General features: G+C 40.7%; 1 protein-coding gene across 3 annotated transcripts; it reads right to left on the bottom strand.

Moving 5' to 3' along the window:
- Positions 1-3,153: 3,153 nt before the first annotated feature.
- Positions 3,154-14,743, bottom strand: LOC138959143 (UPF0489 protein C5orf22 homolog). Of its 3 annotated transcripts, none has more exons than XM_070330513.1 (5): positions 14,399-14,743; positions 8,047-8,413; positions 7,178-7,239; positions 6,528-6,653; positions 3,154-5,868 (listed from the first exon to the last, which is right to left on the bottom strand). In XM_070330513.1, the coding sequence occupies exons 2-5, from the start codon at positions 8,384-8,386 to the stop codon at positions 4,699-4,701; spliced, it is 1,698 nt and encodes a 565-aa protein (XP_070186614.1). In that variant the 5' UTR covers positions 8,387-8,413; positions 14,399-14,743; the 3' UTR covers positions 3,154-4,698. The 3 variants fall into 3 exon arrangements, with proteins under 3 accessions (XP_070186614.1, XP_070186616.1, XP_070186615.1); XM_070330515.1 differs by lacking the exon at positions 14,399-14,743 and adding an exon at positions 9,109-9,225; XM_070330514.1 differs by lacking the exon at positions 14,399-14,743 and adding an exon at positions 9,034-9,154.
- Between the last annotated feature and the right edge of the window lie 257 nt (positions 14,744-15,000).

Genomic DNA, 15,000 nt, shown 5'->3' with positions numbered 1-15,000 from the left:
CCTCTGGTCACCAAGCCTACCGTTTACAAACGCATGCGCACTAATTGGGATTCCCCCAATTTCCTCGACCTTGACCTCAGAACTCTCGAAGCCACTACTTCGGCTTTCAATTTAGCTCTTGCATACCGAGTAGCTGGCAACTTTGCTTCCGAAGTTCCCACTTTCAATGTTAATTTGCAGGGTCTCTCACTTGACATCATTTTACGACGATATCGCTTCTTAAGGGTCCTTACCCATCCAAAAGAAACCTCCAACGCATACAATTGCAGGACATTCCTGTTTTTAAGGCAGCTCATTGGGAAATGAGCTCAGACAGAATAACGAAGACGTGAAATGCGTCAATCGAGCAACTGTCGTAACTTGGCTACAATGAGGCGGTCGCCTACCTTGCACCATAGACACGAACTGTGACATTCTTGTTTAATTTAGGTGAAATGCTTGAAACAGAATGGCTCAAAACGGACAGTTCCATCAGTTACTGACCGAAATAAACGTGCTCAAGTCATGCAGCGAAGGTGGCGAGCTTTCAAACTATCACGACTGAATAACTCATAACACATGTTTTCATCATACCATTTAATACACGGGTAACATAGTGCAGTGGTTAGGGTGTCGGACTTTCGTTCTGTCGCTCTGGGTTCAAATGCCGCCTTAAACAACTTTTTTTTCTATTAAATTTTTTTTTATTAATCTTTTTCCTTTGCATTCAGGCTGCAACGACCGGTTTTTGCATCTGTGTTATTTTTTTGTTATTTGCCAAAGAAACCTTCCTATGCTTTGAAAAAAAAATCAAATCATGTCATGTCTTGACTTTCAAATGTACGCGCCTGTGTATGCGTGTGTTACTGAGTGTGTGTGTGTGTGTGTTTGTGGGTGTGTGTGTGTGTGTGTGCACAGTGTGTGTGTGTGTGTGTGCATGGTGTGTGTACCACGGTGTATGTAAGAGAGAGAGGGAGAGAGAGACTGAAAGAGAGAGAGACTGAGACACAGAGAGAGACTGAAAGAGAGAGAGAGACTGAGAGAGAGACTGAGACTGAGAGAGAGAGAGACTGAGAGAGAGAGACTGAGAGAGAGAGAGAGAGAGAGAGAGAGAGAGAGACTGAGAGAGAGAGAGATGGTGGCCCACCCCTGTTGCCGTCGCCGATAAGTCGGCTGCACGTGTACGTTTTTGTTTAGGTCGCGCCATCATCAGTTTCACGCGCACTTGGTTTGCCATGCCCAGACAGTGTCTTTATGTGTTATAGTAAGGCTGCTCTGACATTTGCTCAGAATAATATTTCTTTCGTTAAAACCTTCTGTCAACAGTACAGCAATTTCACTGTCAGTGTCAGTAAATGATGCAGAACGTCCCTCCGTAGCTACTTTCATTTTGGGCACACGTTTGTTTGTTTGTTTGTTTATTTGTTGCTTAACGTCCAGCCGACTACGCAGAGCCATATCAGGACGAGGAAGGGGGGGATGAAGGGGGCCACTTGTCAAGCGATTCCTGTTTACAAATGCACTAACCCATTACTTGTGTCCCAGCAGGCTTTAGTAAAACTAAATTAATACCTACTGGAAGATTACCAGTTTCCAGTATGTTAAAATAGGCTTAACCTATCTACTGCTGGACTTACATCAGAACACTAACAGATTAAACTATACATGAATCGCGAGACAAGCGGCAAGAGAAGAGATTTTTGGAAAAAATACAGGTGAATGAGCAAGAAGGCAGAAAAAAGAAAAGAATTCATGAAGAAAAAGAGAGCATGACAGGAAAGAGGAACCAAAAATCTACCTAACAGCAAACTAGAAAGCTCCTGCGGTTCCAAAAACAGGAGGGGCCTTTAATTTCATAACCGCAGTGCCCCACTGCGGGATTGGGCACACGTGCCATGCCTTTTCTGTAGACTGCCATGTTTACATAAACGTGCGCATGCGTATTACTGGGGGATTCCCTCAATTTCCGCGACCTTGACCTTAATACTCTCGTTGTCACTACTTCGGCGTTGAAGTCAGTTCATGCATAGTGAACAGTTAGGAAGTTAACTTCGGGAGTTCCCACTTCAGAAAGAGGCCTCTACTTCCAGTGTTTCTTACTTCTAGTTCATGCATACGGGCCCAGATGGAAACGTCGGTTCTCCGCGCAAATGTTGCTGTGCGCTGTAGGTCGTCCAGACTGCCATAGAGCTTCCCTCGCACCGTGGTCGCCTCCGCCCAGATCTGGCTCCTGAGGCCATCGTGTAGTGGGCAAGTCTGCAACAGGTGTTCCGTTGTCATGCTGCCTGTTTGACAAGGGCACTGGTCTGACTGGCCAATTCTGAACTTGGTAGATCCTTTCATTAAAGTACAGTGGAACATTACCATACCTTTCAGGACCCGCCTGTTTTAAGACTCCCCCACTTTCAAGACCCTGCTTTTCTAGACTTTCTGTTCAAATCCCCTGTAGACTTGCATCAATATTTAGACTCAGTCTCTCTTTTGAAGCCCATTTTTCTCAGATTTGTTTTGAGGGGTTCCACTGTATCAGTAACCTATTGTGGTATTGAATATATAACAATCTTGTTCCGCTGTATCAGTAACCTATTGTGCTATTTGAATATATAACAATCTTGTTCCACTGTATCAGTAACCTATTGTGGTATTGAATATATAACAATCTTACCATACAGCGCATATATGAGCCAATGTCAAAAGGTGCTGTCTGACAGCTTCGAAAATCAAAGTACATCCAAAGTAAAATGACTGGTGTTTTGAGTTGCTTAACACATTCAGTATATAGTTTCTAAAGGAGAAAAGGGAAACTCTTTCACAACGGCTGTGTTATTTGGCCGTTAAGTTGAGGCTTGACGAGTGTCTCTTGTGGCATGTAAGGACATAAACCTGATTTTTTCCATTTTTTTTCTAGAACTTTCATTTCTACTGAGCTCGCATATGAGTATTGGGGTGTAGATTAAATATAATCAAGGTAAAAGCGCATAAAAGAAAGAAATTAAAAATTTTGTGGAAAAAAAATGAAATTTGAAAAAAAGTGTCTAGTGTGACATTGTGACGACAAAGGTTAAATTAGCCAGAAATGGTACCAAACTTCAAAATATAGTGGTTATTTTCATTGTTTTTCCTTTTCACCGACAGTTTTTGTTCAAAACTGGTTCTTTTGTGTATCTAGTTGAACAACAACATTTTTTGGAAGCTTTTTTAAAGTTTGAGTTTTTGTGACGCAAAGAGTCACGCTAGACACGCAATTTTCAAACTTTAATAATTTCTTTAAAAAGCGGACAAATGGGACGAAAAACACACAGAACTATGTATTGGGGTTCATGCAATCATTTGGTTTAAATCCAACTGCCCAGAAAAAAGCTTATTAGCATTTTTTCTAAAACTATCGAGAGTACTCAAACACCTTGTCAAAATACGTCCCTAAAAAGCACTAATTTGCGTAATGAATGAGGAGCAGAATTTTAACTGTTTATAGTTAGTCTTTGGTTTTTCTCTGCGATCATCTTTATTCATTAATCTCTCAGAAAAAACAAAAGTTCCATCTGAGTGTACATTCAGTAACTAGTTACAGAACTTAAAAAATACCTAGTGTACCCACAGCACCTGTTGACATTGGCTCATATATCACAAGTCTGCACAGAACAGGCAGTATTCCAAAGGAAGAAGTTTTGCATGATACTGTATTGACACAAACATCCATCACTCATAAGGTAAAAAGATCAAACTTTAGTTGTTGGTGAGACCAAACAGTCCTTCTCTGTAGAAACTCATTTCTTCTTCTGCATTTCATCTGCCATGGATAAAAAATGCTGGTGCCATGAAATTCAAAAATTGCTCAAAACTATATCTATAAAAAAGATATATACCGAGAGGCATAAATTCCGCAAACTGAACTTTAAAAAATCACAAAAAATCAACTCAGTGGTGAATGTTTTCAATGTTTGAATATTTTATTTATTGGCCATTTTAGTGTTTATAAACCTTCGCTTTATTGATTTTGAATAGAACATCAGAAATGACAATTTTTCAAAAAAAGTGACTGAGTCCAAGCGCAATGATTTCGGAAAACGTTCAGTGTTCATCACGTTCAATGCTTTGGCCAGCTCTAAGCATCCCAATCGCTTGCTGTCTCTCTCCTTCATCAAGTCGTGGCATGATTGCGATATCTGATACAGCCAAACAGCCAGTTGCATTTTATAGGGCCATACACTATCTTTTTTACGTTATTGTCTCCCGTTCAGCCCATTGTCTTTATTAGCACAGTGAGCTGTGGCTGGATCAGCAATACTGCAAAGCGCACGCTGACAGCGTGAAACATTTGCTCCGACACTCAAGATGTCAACTTCAAATTACAGGTTCAATCTGATTTTCGTTTGAGAGCAAAATCGTTCAATGCACTATTTGCAGAATTTATGCCTTTCAGTATATAAGAGTGTAAACGTAAAGCTCCAAAGTAAGAGTTGTTTAAATGTGATCTGTTGAAAAACCCAGCATGTGAATGTGATTTATTTAACATCAAATTGTCAAGATTTCTTTCATGTAAAATCTGTATTCAAATTACAAAGATTTTCTAAAAAACAAAACATTTTGGCTCTAATTCATGTGTCCATGCATCTAGATCAAAAAGCCATTTGAAAACCACTTCTGGCTTGCTCCAGTTTTGGGTGATGATTGCAACACTGCGCCTGTTGTTTCAGCAAGCTGTTGTAAAGAACAGCTTCAGTTCTTGTTCCTACTAGGCCATCCTTTTTCTCCCCCGAGCAAATTCTCATCAAAGTGGAATGAATTTTCAGTCACATCTGGATACACAGACTTCAAAGTATCAACTACATCTTTCTCGATGGAATCAAAAAAGGCCCAGGGAGTGTACCCATCTCGCATTGACCGGCAAATGGTGACCACCGACGGCCGTGTGGGTAGTAGGGTTAAGGTTTTCTTTAGGATTTCTGTTCGGATTTTATTCTCCTCCACAGTGGGAACATGGACAGAAACCGCCATGTCTCCAGGAACATTAAAGCCATGACAAACATGCAAAGACTCTGGCTGAAACGTAAAACTAGTTGGGGCAGTCGCTAGGCAAGCGCCAACGTACTTCAAGGTGTTGATCTGTGCCTCTGTCAGTTTGTACAGTGAACGCATTATAACCTGCAGCATGACTTCGGCAGCTCCAGCATCACACACTTGCCCTTCAATGTCGGCCTGCTCGAGACTGCTGTAAATGGTGGGTATCAGCTGAATGAGGGCTTGATCTGACTCAAAGTCGGACAAGCACTTTTGTCTTGATTTGGAAGATTTGGCATTACACACGCTGCTCCTGAAGTCCTCGACAATTCGCAACACGACCTGGAAAAACTTGTCAGCGATGAGCTCGTAACGCACTTCGTTGACACACAACAGTTTACCTATGAGAGCGGAAAGCTTGTTGATTTCTGGCAGTGACATCCCTGAGTTGATTAAAGGCATGACAGAGCTCTCACACCCGTAGTAATCTTCGTCAATGTCCAGCATTAGCTTCTCGTCTTTCCTGATCCAGTCCCCCTGTTGCAAGAGCTCCACAGCCTTGCTCTCGTGCACATGCTCCACCACCCCTGTGAACTCAGCTTTGCACTGCAGACTCTGCACCATGGGCCCCCCTCCTGTCAACGCGGATGCTTCTGGCTTATCGTCCCAGCAGTTCCACTCTGGTTCTCCCTCTTCACCTTGAGGGCGAGTGCGCTGCTTCTCGCATGCACACAGGCGACGGAAAGGTTTGCCTTTTTCGGGGTAGTAAGTACGCCAGCCAGCCTTGACGTCCATGATTTCGTGGTCCCGTTCCTCCTTGTGCTCTGCCCGGTCCCAGTCGGGCCACACCCAGATGTAACGGTTGATCAGTCCGGTCAGTGCTGCACCCTGAACGGGAAATAAAATGATAAAACGTTGTGGTATGGTATCATGTATATATAATTAATATGGGAACGCAGAAAAAAAAGAAGTACACGATAAAGGTAGAGTCCTTTGCCGTGAAAACAGTTTGGCTCAATATCTCAGTGCTACCCAGGCTTTTACCTGGGAATAAGACCATCTCTCCCTATCTCTCCACCTGGACACATATCAAAATTCAACATTCTGACTCTGCATGTGAATTTATGAACACTAGTGGCTTTTCAGAAATTCTTTCTTTCAAAAAGGCCAACTCTGTGAAGAGAGCGATCAGGATGTTGAATTTTGGTATGTATTAAAGTGGAGGGATGGTCATATTCCATGTAAGAGCCTGGCCATATCGATCTGAGATGGTGAGCCCAATTGTGTATACAAGGGAAGGACCGTACCCTAAATCTGCAATTAAAATCAAAACCTATTTTACTGTCATAAAGAGAAAACATCATACGAATGCAACGACGCTTGGAAATATCATAACTCCTGCTGCTTTGACCCGAAAAGTTTGACCAAGCAGAAGCAGGTCATATTTAATTAATGCTCTGACAGATCGACATAAACTTAGCTGTAATATTACTTGTTCTCGCCTTCGATTATTTTGACAAGAAATTTTGTTAATTTGTTTGACTTACCGCAATAAAGACATCATTGCTCTGCATCATGTTGGCGACCTCTGAATGGTTTCTGGGCAGACGGAACCAGGGGACGCTCCAGGGGTCACGCGGGGGAGCGCTGTCAGCATGACCGTCAATATGAAACTGTGACAGACAAACGGTATATGTTTTATTCAAGAGTGATCACAACCATGACACAGAAACTGTGTGAAATTATTCCGTTGTACTGTACTGCCATGAATCACAGAGACACCTCAAACCATGTAAACTGTGTTACTGTTCTAAGCAATTCAAAATAAGTGTTGGTGTTTTAGTGATTACAACCATGTCACAGAAATGGTGTGAAATTATTCCGTTGTACAGTACTACCATGAATCACAAAGAGACACTTCAAACCATTCAAACTGTGTTAAAATTTTAAGCGATTCAAAATGAGTTTAGGTGTTTTGCTGACTGCTGACGTCAAACAACACCCGTGCATGAGACAAATGTCAACAACTTTGAACTATTTCAGCTGAGATATTAAATGTTCCTTGTACAAAGCCATGTTTATCACAATTACCACCACTGATGTTGCTGTAGGGCAGCAGAATACAGGCCCTGCAGTGACTAACCTGTCAATTAGACAGTCATGAATGAAATCAAATACAGAGAAAACTCATACTCACCAAAGTGTTTCCACTCTTTGGAATGACTCCTGTCTCAGCCCCATCAAACCAGTATTTTAAAACTGAAACAAAGCAAAAGAAATGCTTTCATACCTTAGCCAAAGGGGGAATAAGCCAACACAACTTGCAGCAAGAAACTGTCTTAATTCCTAGACACTAAATGTACAAGCCTTGGCTGTGCTTCCAGCATTGTGTGATCCACTGCAACACAAGTGTCCCTATCTGTGACGCTATTTAGAAGTTTATTTTGAAACTTCAGTTATTAAATATTGTATCAAACATCATAACATCCTACTTCTGACTACCTTTCCTGTGTTTACATCAGTAAACTAACAAATAAACAATGAGATGACTTGGCCAAGAAAAACACAATACCAAGGAAATTTGTGTGTAATACATAATATCATAGACCAATATTAGATCTAAATATAGGTCCCTGATAATATGCACCAGGAAATAACGAACATGTACAGTGTACCACTTGACTCAACATATTGAGTGTCACATAGCTCAAAGTGGCTACACAATATGAAACAAAAGATGCTCTTTAAGAGAATAAGTCTACAGAAAAATAATTATGTTTCATATGGACAAACTTCATGACTTTCTTTTAAATTTAAAAAAAAGAGCTTATTTTGTAAGCTTCCCTTCCTGTTCAGTACAAATGCAGATAATAAACTGCTTCTTTTTCAATAAAAGAAATAAACTTTAAAAAAAACAAAAAAACAGTGTCACCCCTCCAAATGTGAAGCTTCATATTTAAAAAAAACCCCACCTTGCTTTCTCTATAAATTCGCTTGAGCAGAGCCATGCAGGCCTTAAAAACTACCCTAACAGCAATATGACAGGTGTTTATAAACACACTTTACCTTCATGATGTTCCTCCACCAAAAAGACAGGCAGCAGGGGTTTCTTCATCGTGGGCAACAGTCGCAGAATCTCTGCTACTTTCCACTCTGGTTCCTTCCAAGACCGCTCAAGGTGTAGCAGAAAGTCCTCATCCTCATGATTTCTCTTCTCATTGCTATTCTCATCACTATCGTCATCTCCCGGGAATTCCTGCAGGTGTATTTCTGCCGGGGACTGAGAGCGGTAAAGCTCCCGGTGCAGAAAAACAGCTGAGATGAGAAAGCAGGTGACAGCCACAACCAGCAGCAGCAGCAACTTCAACTGCAGCCGCCGGGGAAAGAGGACCGCCGTCCATTGCATGCTGGTTTTGATACACTTCAACGCCGGCTGAAAATTTAAACACAAGATTTCTAGGCACAATTGAGAATAGTGTGGAACATGTACAAGAAACTTAATTCTACATTGTCTTCCTCTGCAACTTCTTCAACCCAAATGCTACCGCTGAAATTTTAGATAATAATTATAGGAGAGAAAAAAGCTCAGCCGTGTCCCAGCTGGACTTTCTTCAGAAACTTATTTTCTCCAAATGCTACCGCACAAATGTTAAATTGTTTATAAAAATTAAAGAAGCTCAGTCCTAGCTATGCTTTATTCCACAAACTTCTTGAAGTTCTTCTGTCCAAATGCTACCACTGAAATTTTAGATATCATAGTAAAATGAACTTCTGTCCTGAGCTAGGCTTTCTCCACAAACATCTTCTCTGTCCTCACGCTACCACTGAAATTTTAGATATCATAGTCAAATGAACCTCTGTCCTGAGCTAGGCTTTCTCAACAAAATTCTTCTGTCTAAAATCCTAATGCACAAATGTAAGATTGTATAGAAAAAAGAAGCTCAGTTAAAACTAGACTTTCTCCACAAACTTCAAATTCTTCAGCGGAAACTTTAGATTATAAGAAAAGAAGCTAATTCCTAGAGATAGCTAGACTCCTCCGACAAGCCTTACCACTTGAAACGCTACTGCTGACACTTTAATAGCTCAATGAGCTCATTTCCTTTACAGATGACAGCAGGTACGTACATCAAGCCAGAGCCTCCCAAAAAGCACTGATTCCCCATTGACATCCCTCAGTATGATGTGTTTGATTAAAACGTGCCTCAGATTGCAGACAGATAACGTTCTTATCGGCACAATCTGTAAAGTGTCATTTTCAAGAACAGCTGCAGCCTGATTGTACAGCCGTTAAATCCTGTAGCTTGTACCAACAAGATCAATACTAATATTGTAACAAAAGAAATCCCTGAATTATTGTTAAAGTGGTACAGGTGTTCAGTGTTGTTCCCATGTAGCCTTCGAGGCCAGTTACAGGCCAGTTAGACCCCGATTGAAAATAAGAATAGATCCACATGTCCTCACCTGGTTTGGTCTGCTAAGTACATTGGAACACTCCTATTAAGACACCCCCCCCCCCCCCCCCCCACTTGTAAGACCTGACTTAATTGCTCAGATTTTAGGAGGTCGACATAAAATGGGAGTTCCACTGTTGTAAAATTGATGACCAGAAACCTCCTACATGATTCGATTGTGAAAACTATGGGACAACCAGGGATCAGACCAATTAATACCTCAGATCAAAAAAGTATGCGTCAATGACCTAATTAAGACTTAGGCCTGGGAACAAATTGCTTCTTGTCTTCTCTGACTACACTCTAGCTCAGATGCTGCTTTCATTAAAAGCATAATACTGCACCCTTCAAAGTAAAACGTATTTTTATATTGTTCCAATGTTGCCAGTGACCCTAACTAATACTTTGCTCTTGTTCTTGTCCGTTTTCTTCCTGTTCAATGCACTGTAATACTGAGGGGTATGATATTATTCCTTCATCTTAATATGGAATGCAATTAATAACACAGAACTTTGCCAGTTATCTTCCCAATCAAGATTAAGTCCCATTTTTGTTAACAATGCTTTTTCTTTCCCTGAATTATATTCATGACAGAGCCCACAATCATGCTTTCTGTACTTTGACATCTTGGTTTAGGTGAAGCTAGGTCACCATGATAAAAAACCCTCGCGCTGGACCCGAGTACTCTTCAGACTGGCTCGCTCCCCCAGTATGAAAGTTTTTGTCTTGTGCACGTTTAAGACCAAGTGATTGCTCTGTGTGAATTACAGGCATTCCCTTTGCTATATAAATACATTGCATGCGAGCCGAGGATGTGCGTGGTGACTGGCCTTTCTCTTTTATTTGATCACAGTGAAAAATATACTGCCGACCCTCTTCATAACTTAACAATATAAATGTCTGGTGCGCGGGTCTGTGGCTTCTTGATTCCAAAGTGCTCGTGCATGTCAAGGTCACAGCCTCTCTTTACGTTCCAAGAGGTAAGAAGCCGGCTGGCTTCCCTTTCAACCCTGTGCGCCACAGGCGTTTGACTTTAGATCGTAATGGCTTGAAACATCGAGCCCTTTTGATCTAAACTCAAATGCCTACAGTGCTAACTTCGCTCGTTCATAAAATTAGGTCACGCAGCACGCGAACTGGCACACGCAGCGTATGTGTGCTCAGGCCGGCCCAGTGTGACTCTCGGGGTTAGCTAGCTGTGTAGTGTAATAATAGACCAAATCCCCACCCGCTGGCTCAGTGGCTGTTCTATCAGGCTGCCTGGCTGGCTGTTGCTCCGTGTGAATTCCTCCCACCGCCAAGTCGTTTTTGTGGTTTATTTCGCATTTAGGTACAAGGTAACATTATGAAGTTTTAATACGATCAATCGGACCTATTATCAAGTTAGTGTATCAACTTTTGAATGAACTGCGCCCAGTAGTTTCCCAGCAATAAGCTGTTAAGTCGAGACAGACACACACACACACACACAGACACACAATTAAAGTCTGTTGAGCCCAACTACTAGCGTACTCGGGGATAATCTCACTAGAGTACATGTAGTTCCAAAATGTTGGTCCCGTTTAACATTTTCAGAACTTGATGATGCTCAAAAGCTTTGTGATAAGACTAAAAGTAAAACTACCTTTGATAAAATGGCAGTCCTACTAAATAACATTGACATGATGTCTGACAGTCAGTGAGTCACACTTAATATAGTTTCCAGTGACTACTCAAGTCAGCTACTTTGGACTCCCTTAAAGTCTCTGTTTCAATACATCCACCAGGAATTACAAATAAATTTCCTCTGTATGCCAAGTGAATATGTATTTTTTTTAAACATACACACAAATATTTTGAGGTCAGTCTAGTTAAATACAACATTTGTTGCAACCTTGCCAATTATATATACATTCACCAGGAGTTACAAATAAATGCCCTCTGTATGCCAGGTGAATATATAAAACAAGTCGCGTAAGGCGAAATTACTACATTTAGTCAAGCTGTGGAACTCACAGAATGAAACTGAACGCACTGCATTTTTTTCACAATAACCGCAGTCCGCCGCTTGTGCATAACGGAGTGAAACTGACGAGCCTGTTCAGCGCGGTAGCGGTTTCGCTGTGCTGCATAGCACGCTTTTCTGTACCTCTCTTCGTTTTAACTTTCTGAGCGTGTTTTTAATCCAAACATATCATATCTATATGTTTTTGGAATCAGGAAGCGACAAGGAATAAGATGAAATTGTTTTTAAATCGATTTCGGAAATTTTATTTTGATCATAATTTTTATATTTTTAATTTTCAGGGCTTGTTTTTAATCCAAATATAACATATTTATATGTTTTTGGAATCAGGAAATGATGTAGAATAAGATGAACGTAAATTTGGATCGTTTTATATATAAAAAAAAATTATTACAATTTTCAGATTTTTAATGACCAAAGTCATTAATTAATTTTTAAGCCACCAAGCTGAAATGCAATACCAAACCCCGGCCTTCGTCGAAGATTGCTTTACAAAAATTTCAATCAATTTGATTGAAAAATGAGGGTGTGACAGTGCCGCCTCAACTTTTACAAAAAGCCGGATATGACGCATTAAAAGTATTTATCGAAAAAAAGAAAAAACTTCCGGGATATCATTCCCAGGAACTCTCATGTCAAATTTCATCAAGATCGGACCAGTAGTTTGGTCTGAATCGCTCTACACACACACACGCACAGACAGACAGACAGACACACACACAAACATACACCACGACCCTCGTCTCGATTCCCCCTCTATGTTAAAACATTTAGTCAAAACTTGACTAAATGTAAAAAACTATCCATACAAATATTTTGAGGTCTGTCTAGTTAAATCAAACATCTGTTGCATCTTACAAATATATACCTGAGCGTGTAAGGGTGAATTTTATTGTTTTTGCTGTTGCCACTATGATCCTAATATGATTCACTACAAAAAGTGTTTTACACATGGAAGGCTAGTGTGACAATCAAGGGTAAATCTATCTCTTAAAGTACTTATATTTGCACGCTAAATGCTTCTCATTTTCTACTGAGAACAACTAGTGCTAAGTTTAGAGGCATGCAATGTTTCTGTTGTTGATCTGGGCATTGTGCGTGTTGTTTCCCATTCTTCTCATCCGGTTTATCTTTCAGTTACACTGAACAACGTAGGGGAAGAGATCCAGCTATCTCATTCAACTGATTCTTCCGTATGTGCTTCTATAATAGAGGACTTTTGGAAAATCTATCTGAGGATTAGGAGTTAATTTTCTTCTAATTCAGACATCCCCTACACTGGATTAAAAGTGTTCATTCAGCAATATATCTAACAGTTTCTACCCAGGCAAATTCCACATCATCTGATCATATATATATCTGACCTGCCAGTCAAAGACTCCTAAATAATACACGTACTGGTTGTGACTACAACCTATCTGTGCTTGAATTGCATGTGAACTAAATTAGTTTTATGATCAGTTTCAATGATCTGGTCAAATCCCATCGCTTAATCTACCCAAAATGGGTGGCCTTGCAATGACTGATGGAAATCTTCACCTGTGCATAACAAGCAATACCCTTATCAACTCTTATTAGGTGGTATAATCTGTACGGACGGCTAACGGAGGACATTTTAAATTATTTAAAAATAATCTAGACAGCTTTTACATATATATTATCAAAGAGAAAAGTTGTTTAGAACGAACACTACTACCTTCTGTTAAAATCACTTGTTTCAACTTCAAGCTTTAGCAGTTTAAGCCCTGTACACATAAATTTACGCAAATCAAGAGGAAAACTACTCCCCTTTTATGCCCGAAAAGAACCCCACGCTCAATGTCACAGTTTAATATCTTCATTTGAACTCTCGTGCCTTTAAAAATTGTCACATTTTGGACAGAGCCTGATCGAGGAATGCAGTGAAACAGAACTTGACAGGTGTGGGAAAAAAACTGTGCTCCCGGCACAGCAGAGAGGTCAGCGGTGTGCGTTGAGGCTCATTCGGGGTTGACATTTACCCGTTTTTAGTCGTATCAGGCAAACATTTTCGAGGGTAGAGCAAAAACGATTAGGGATAGCATTTAACCCAAGTTTTAACACAAGATAGTACTAATCGTCTGGAACAACTTTTCTCAGGCCATTTTCTCTTCATCTTGCCAAGCACCGGGACCCACCTCCCACTGTCCTGTAATCTCTTATTTCTTTCCAGATTCAGCACTCAGGAAATAAAAAAAATTAAAAAAATGTTAAGGTTCCAATGCTGTCTTTTTGTGGCTTAATTTGAAGCAACCACTGTACATAATATACCGGGGCTCACATCCACATCGGACATCAGACATACACGGATATTTTTTCCAAATGTCCTATACATTTTTCATGCAAGAGGACATAATGTCCTATTCATTTTGTCACAAAGTGGTCATTGTCCGATTATGCTTTCATTTGATCTGGACATTGTCAGTACTTTCCAATTTACAGTACATGTAGTTTGATTTGCTATTTTATCGATGTTTTGCGAAGCGATGTGTCCCACCAAGCAGACGAAACTTGGGGAGACTTTATGTGCTTTTAATAGAGAAGTGCTTCCAACGGTTGCAATTTTGAATTACCTCCCTTCGCGGGTTTTTTCTTCCGAAAAAGCAACATGCCGCCAAAAAAAATGTCCTATTGATTTATTTTTGTTCAGGACAAATGTCCTATCACGTTTGCATTGTCCAGGACATTTGTCCTATGCCACCTCTCATGGATGTGAGCCCCTGAATATAATATTCATATAATTATTTCGGAATCAAAGAACCAAGACACTGACAGTGGAAGTGGTACGTACGTGCCTAACACCAAGAACTTGAAGAACAGAGAAGTTAATGCTTACTCTTATTCCTAAAAGTCTAAGGTACACGAACATTGAAAGTTGCCCCTGCGAGTCTGAGACTCCGACATCTTTGCTATTATGTAAACTTCATGGGTAGATACTCACCGAGAAGCATTGATCAGACGAGCAGCCGATTCCAGTGGGTTAAATGAAAATGATCCCACATCCTGCACACAGGGGGTCGGTGGGAAAAGGCCCAGTTTGCAAACCCATAATCGGCTCGTTCATGTGGAACAAGGAAGTAGGAACAAACAGGTGTAATCTGGAATAGTTCTTCGAGCTGCACACTGAAGACTTCATAATCGAAGCTATATAATCCGAGCGACTAAACCCGTCATATAAACTGCGAGCACTGCACAATGTGATCTGCAATCTAGTAAGGAGTAACTTGTAACTTTCGATATTGCTCACCACAATGGCGGCCATCGATGCAAGGGACACAACTGTGATGGTGTTGGGCGCAAAGTAAGAATCCGGGGCAGAGTTGGAATAATCAGGATTTCCCGAAACCTCATTATTTTGATTTCCAACAAAGCGCCGCATTTCCGAAAACGAGCTGCCTCGTTCTAGAAATGGCAACCCTTCGACTGGCACACAAAAAGTATACCCTTTTCACAGGTCATAAATAAGGTATATGAAAAAGAACGGTCTTATACAGGGGAAGTCTTGAATTGGGGGTGGGGGGGTACACTGTGTAACAATTCTCT

This window comes from Littorina saxatilis, linkage group LG2 (genome assembly GCF_037325665.1).
Source record: "Littorina saxatilis isolate snail1 linkage group LG2, US_GU_Lsax_2.0, whole genome shotgun sequence".
NCBI lineage: Eukaryota > Metazoa > Mollusca > Gastropoda > Littorinimorpha > Littorinidae > Littorina > Littorina saxatilis.
This window is presented reverse-complemented; position numbering and strand designations above follow the sequence as displayed.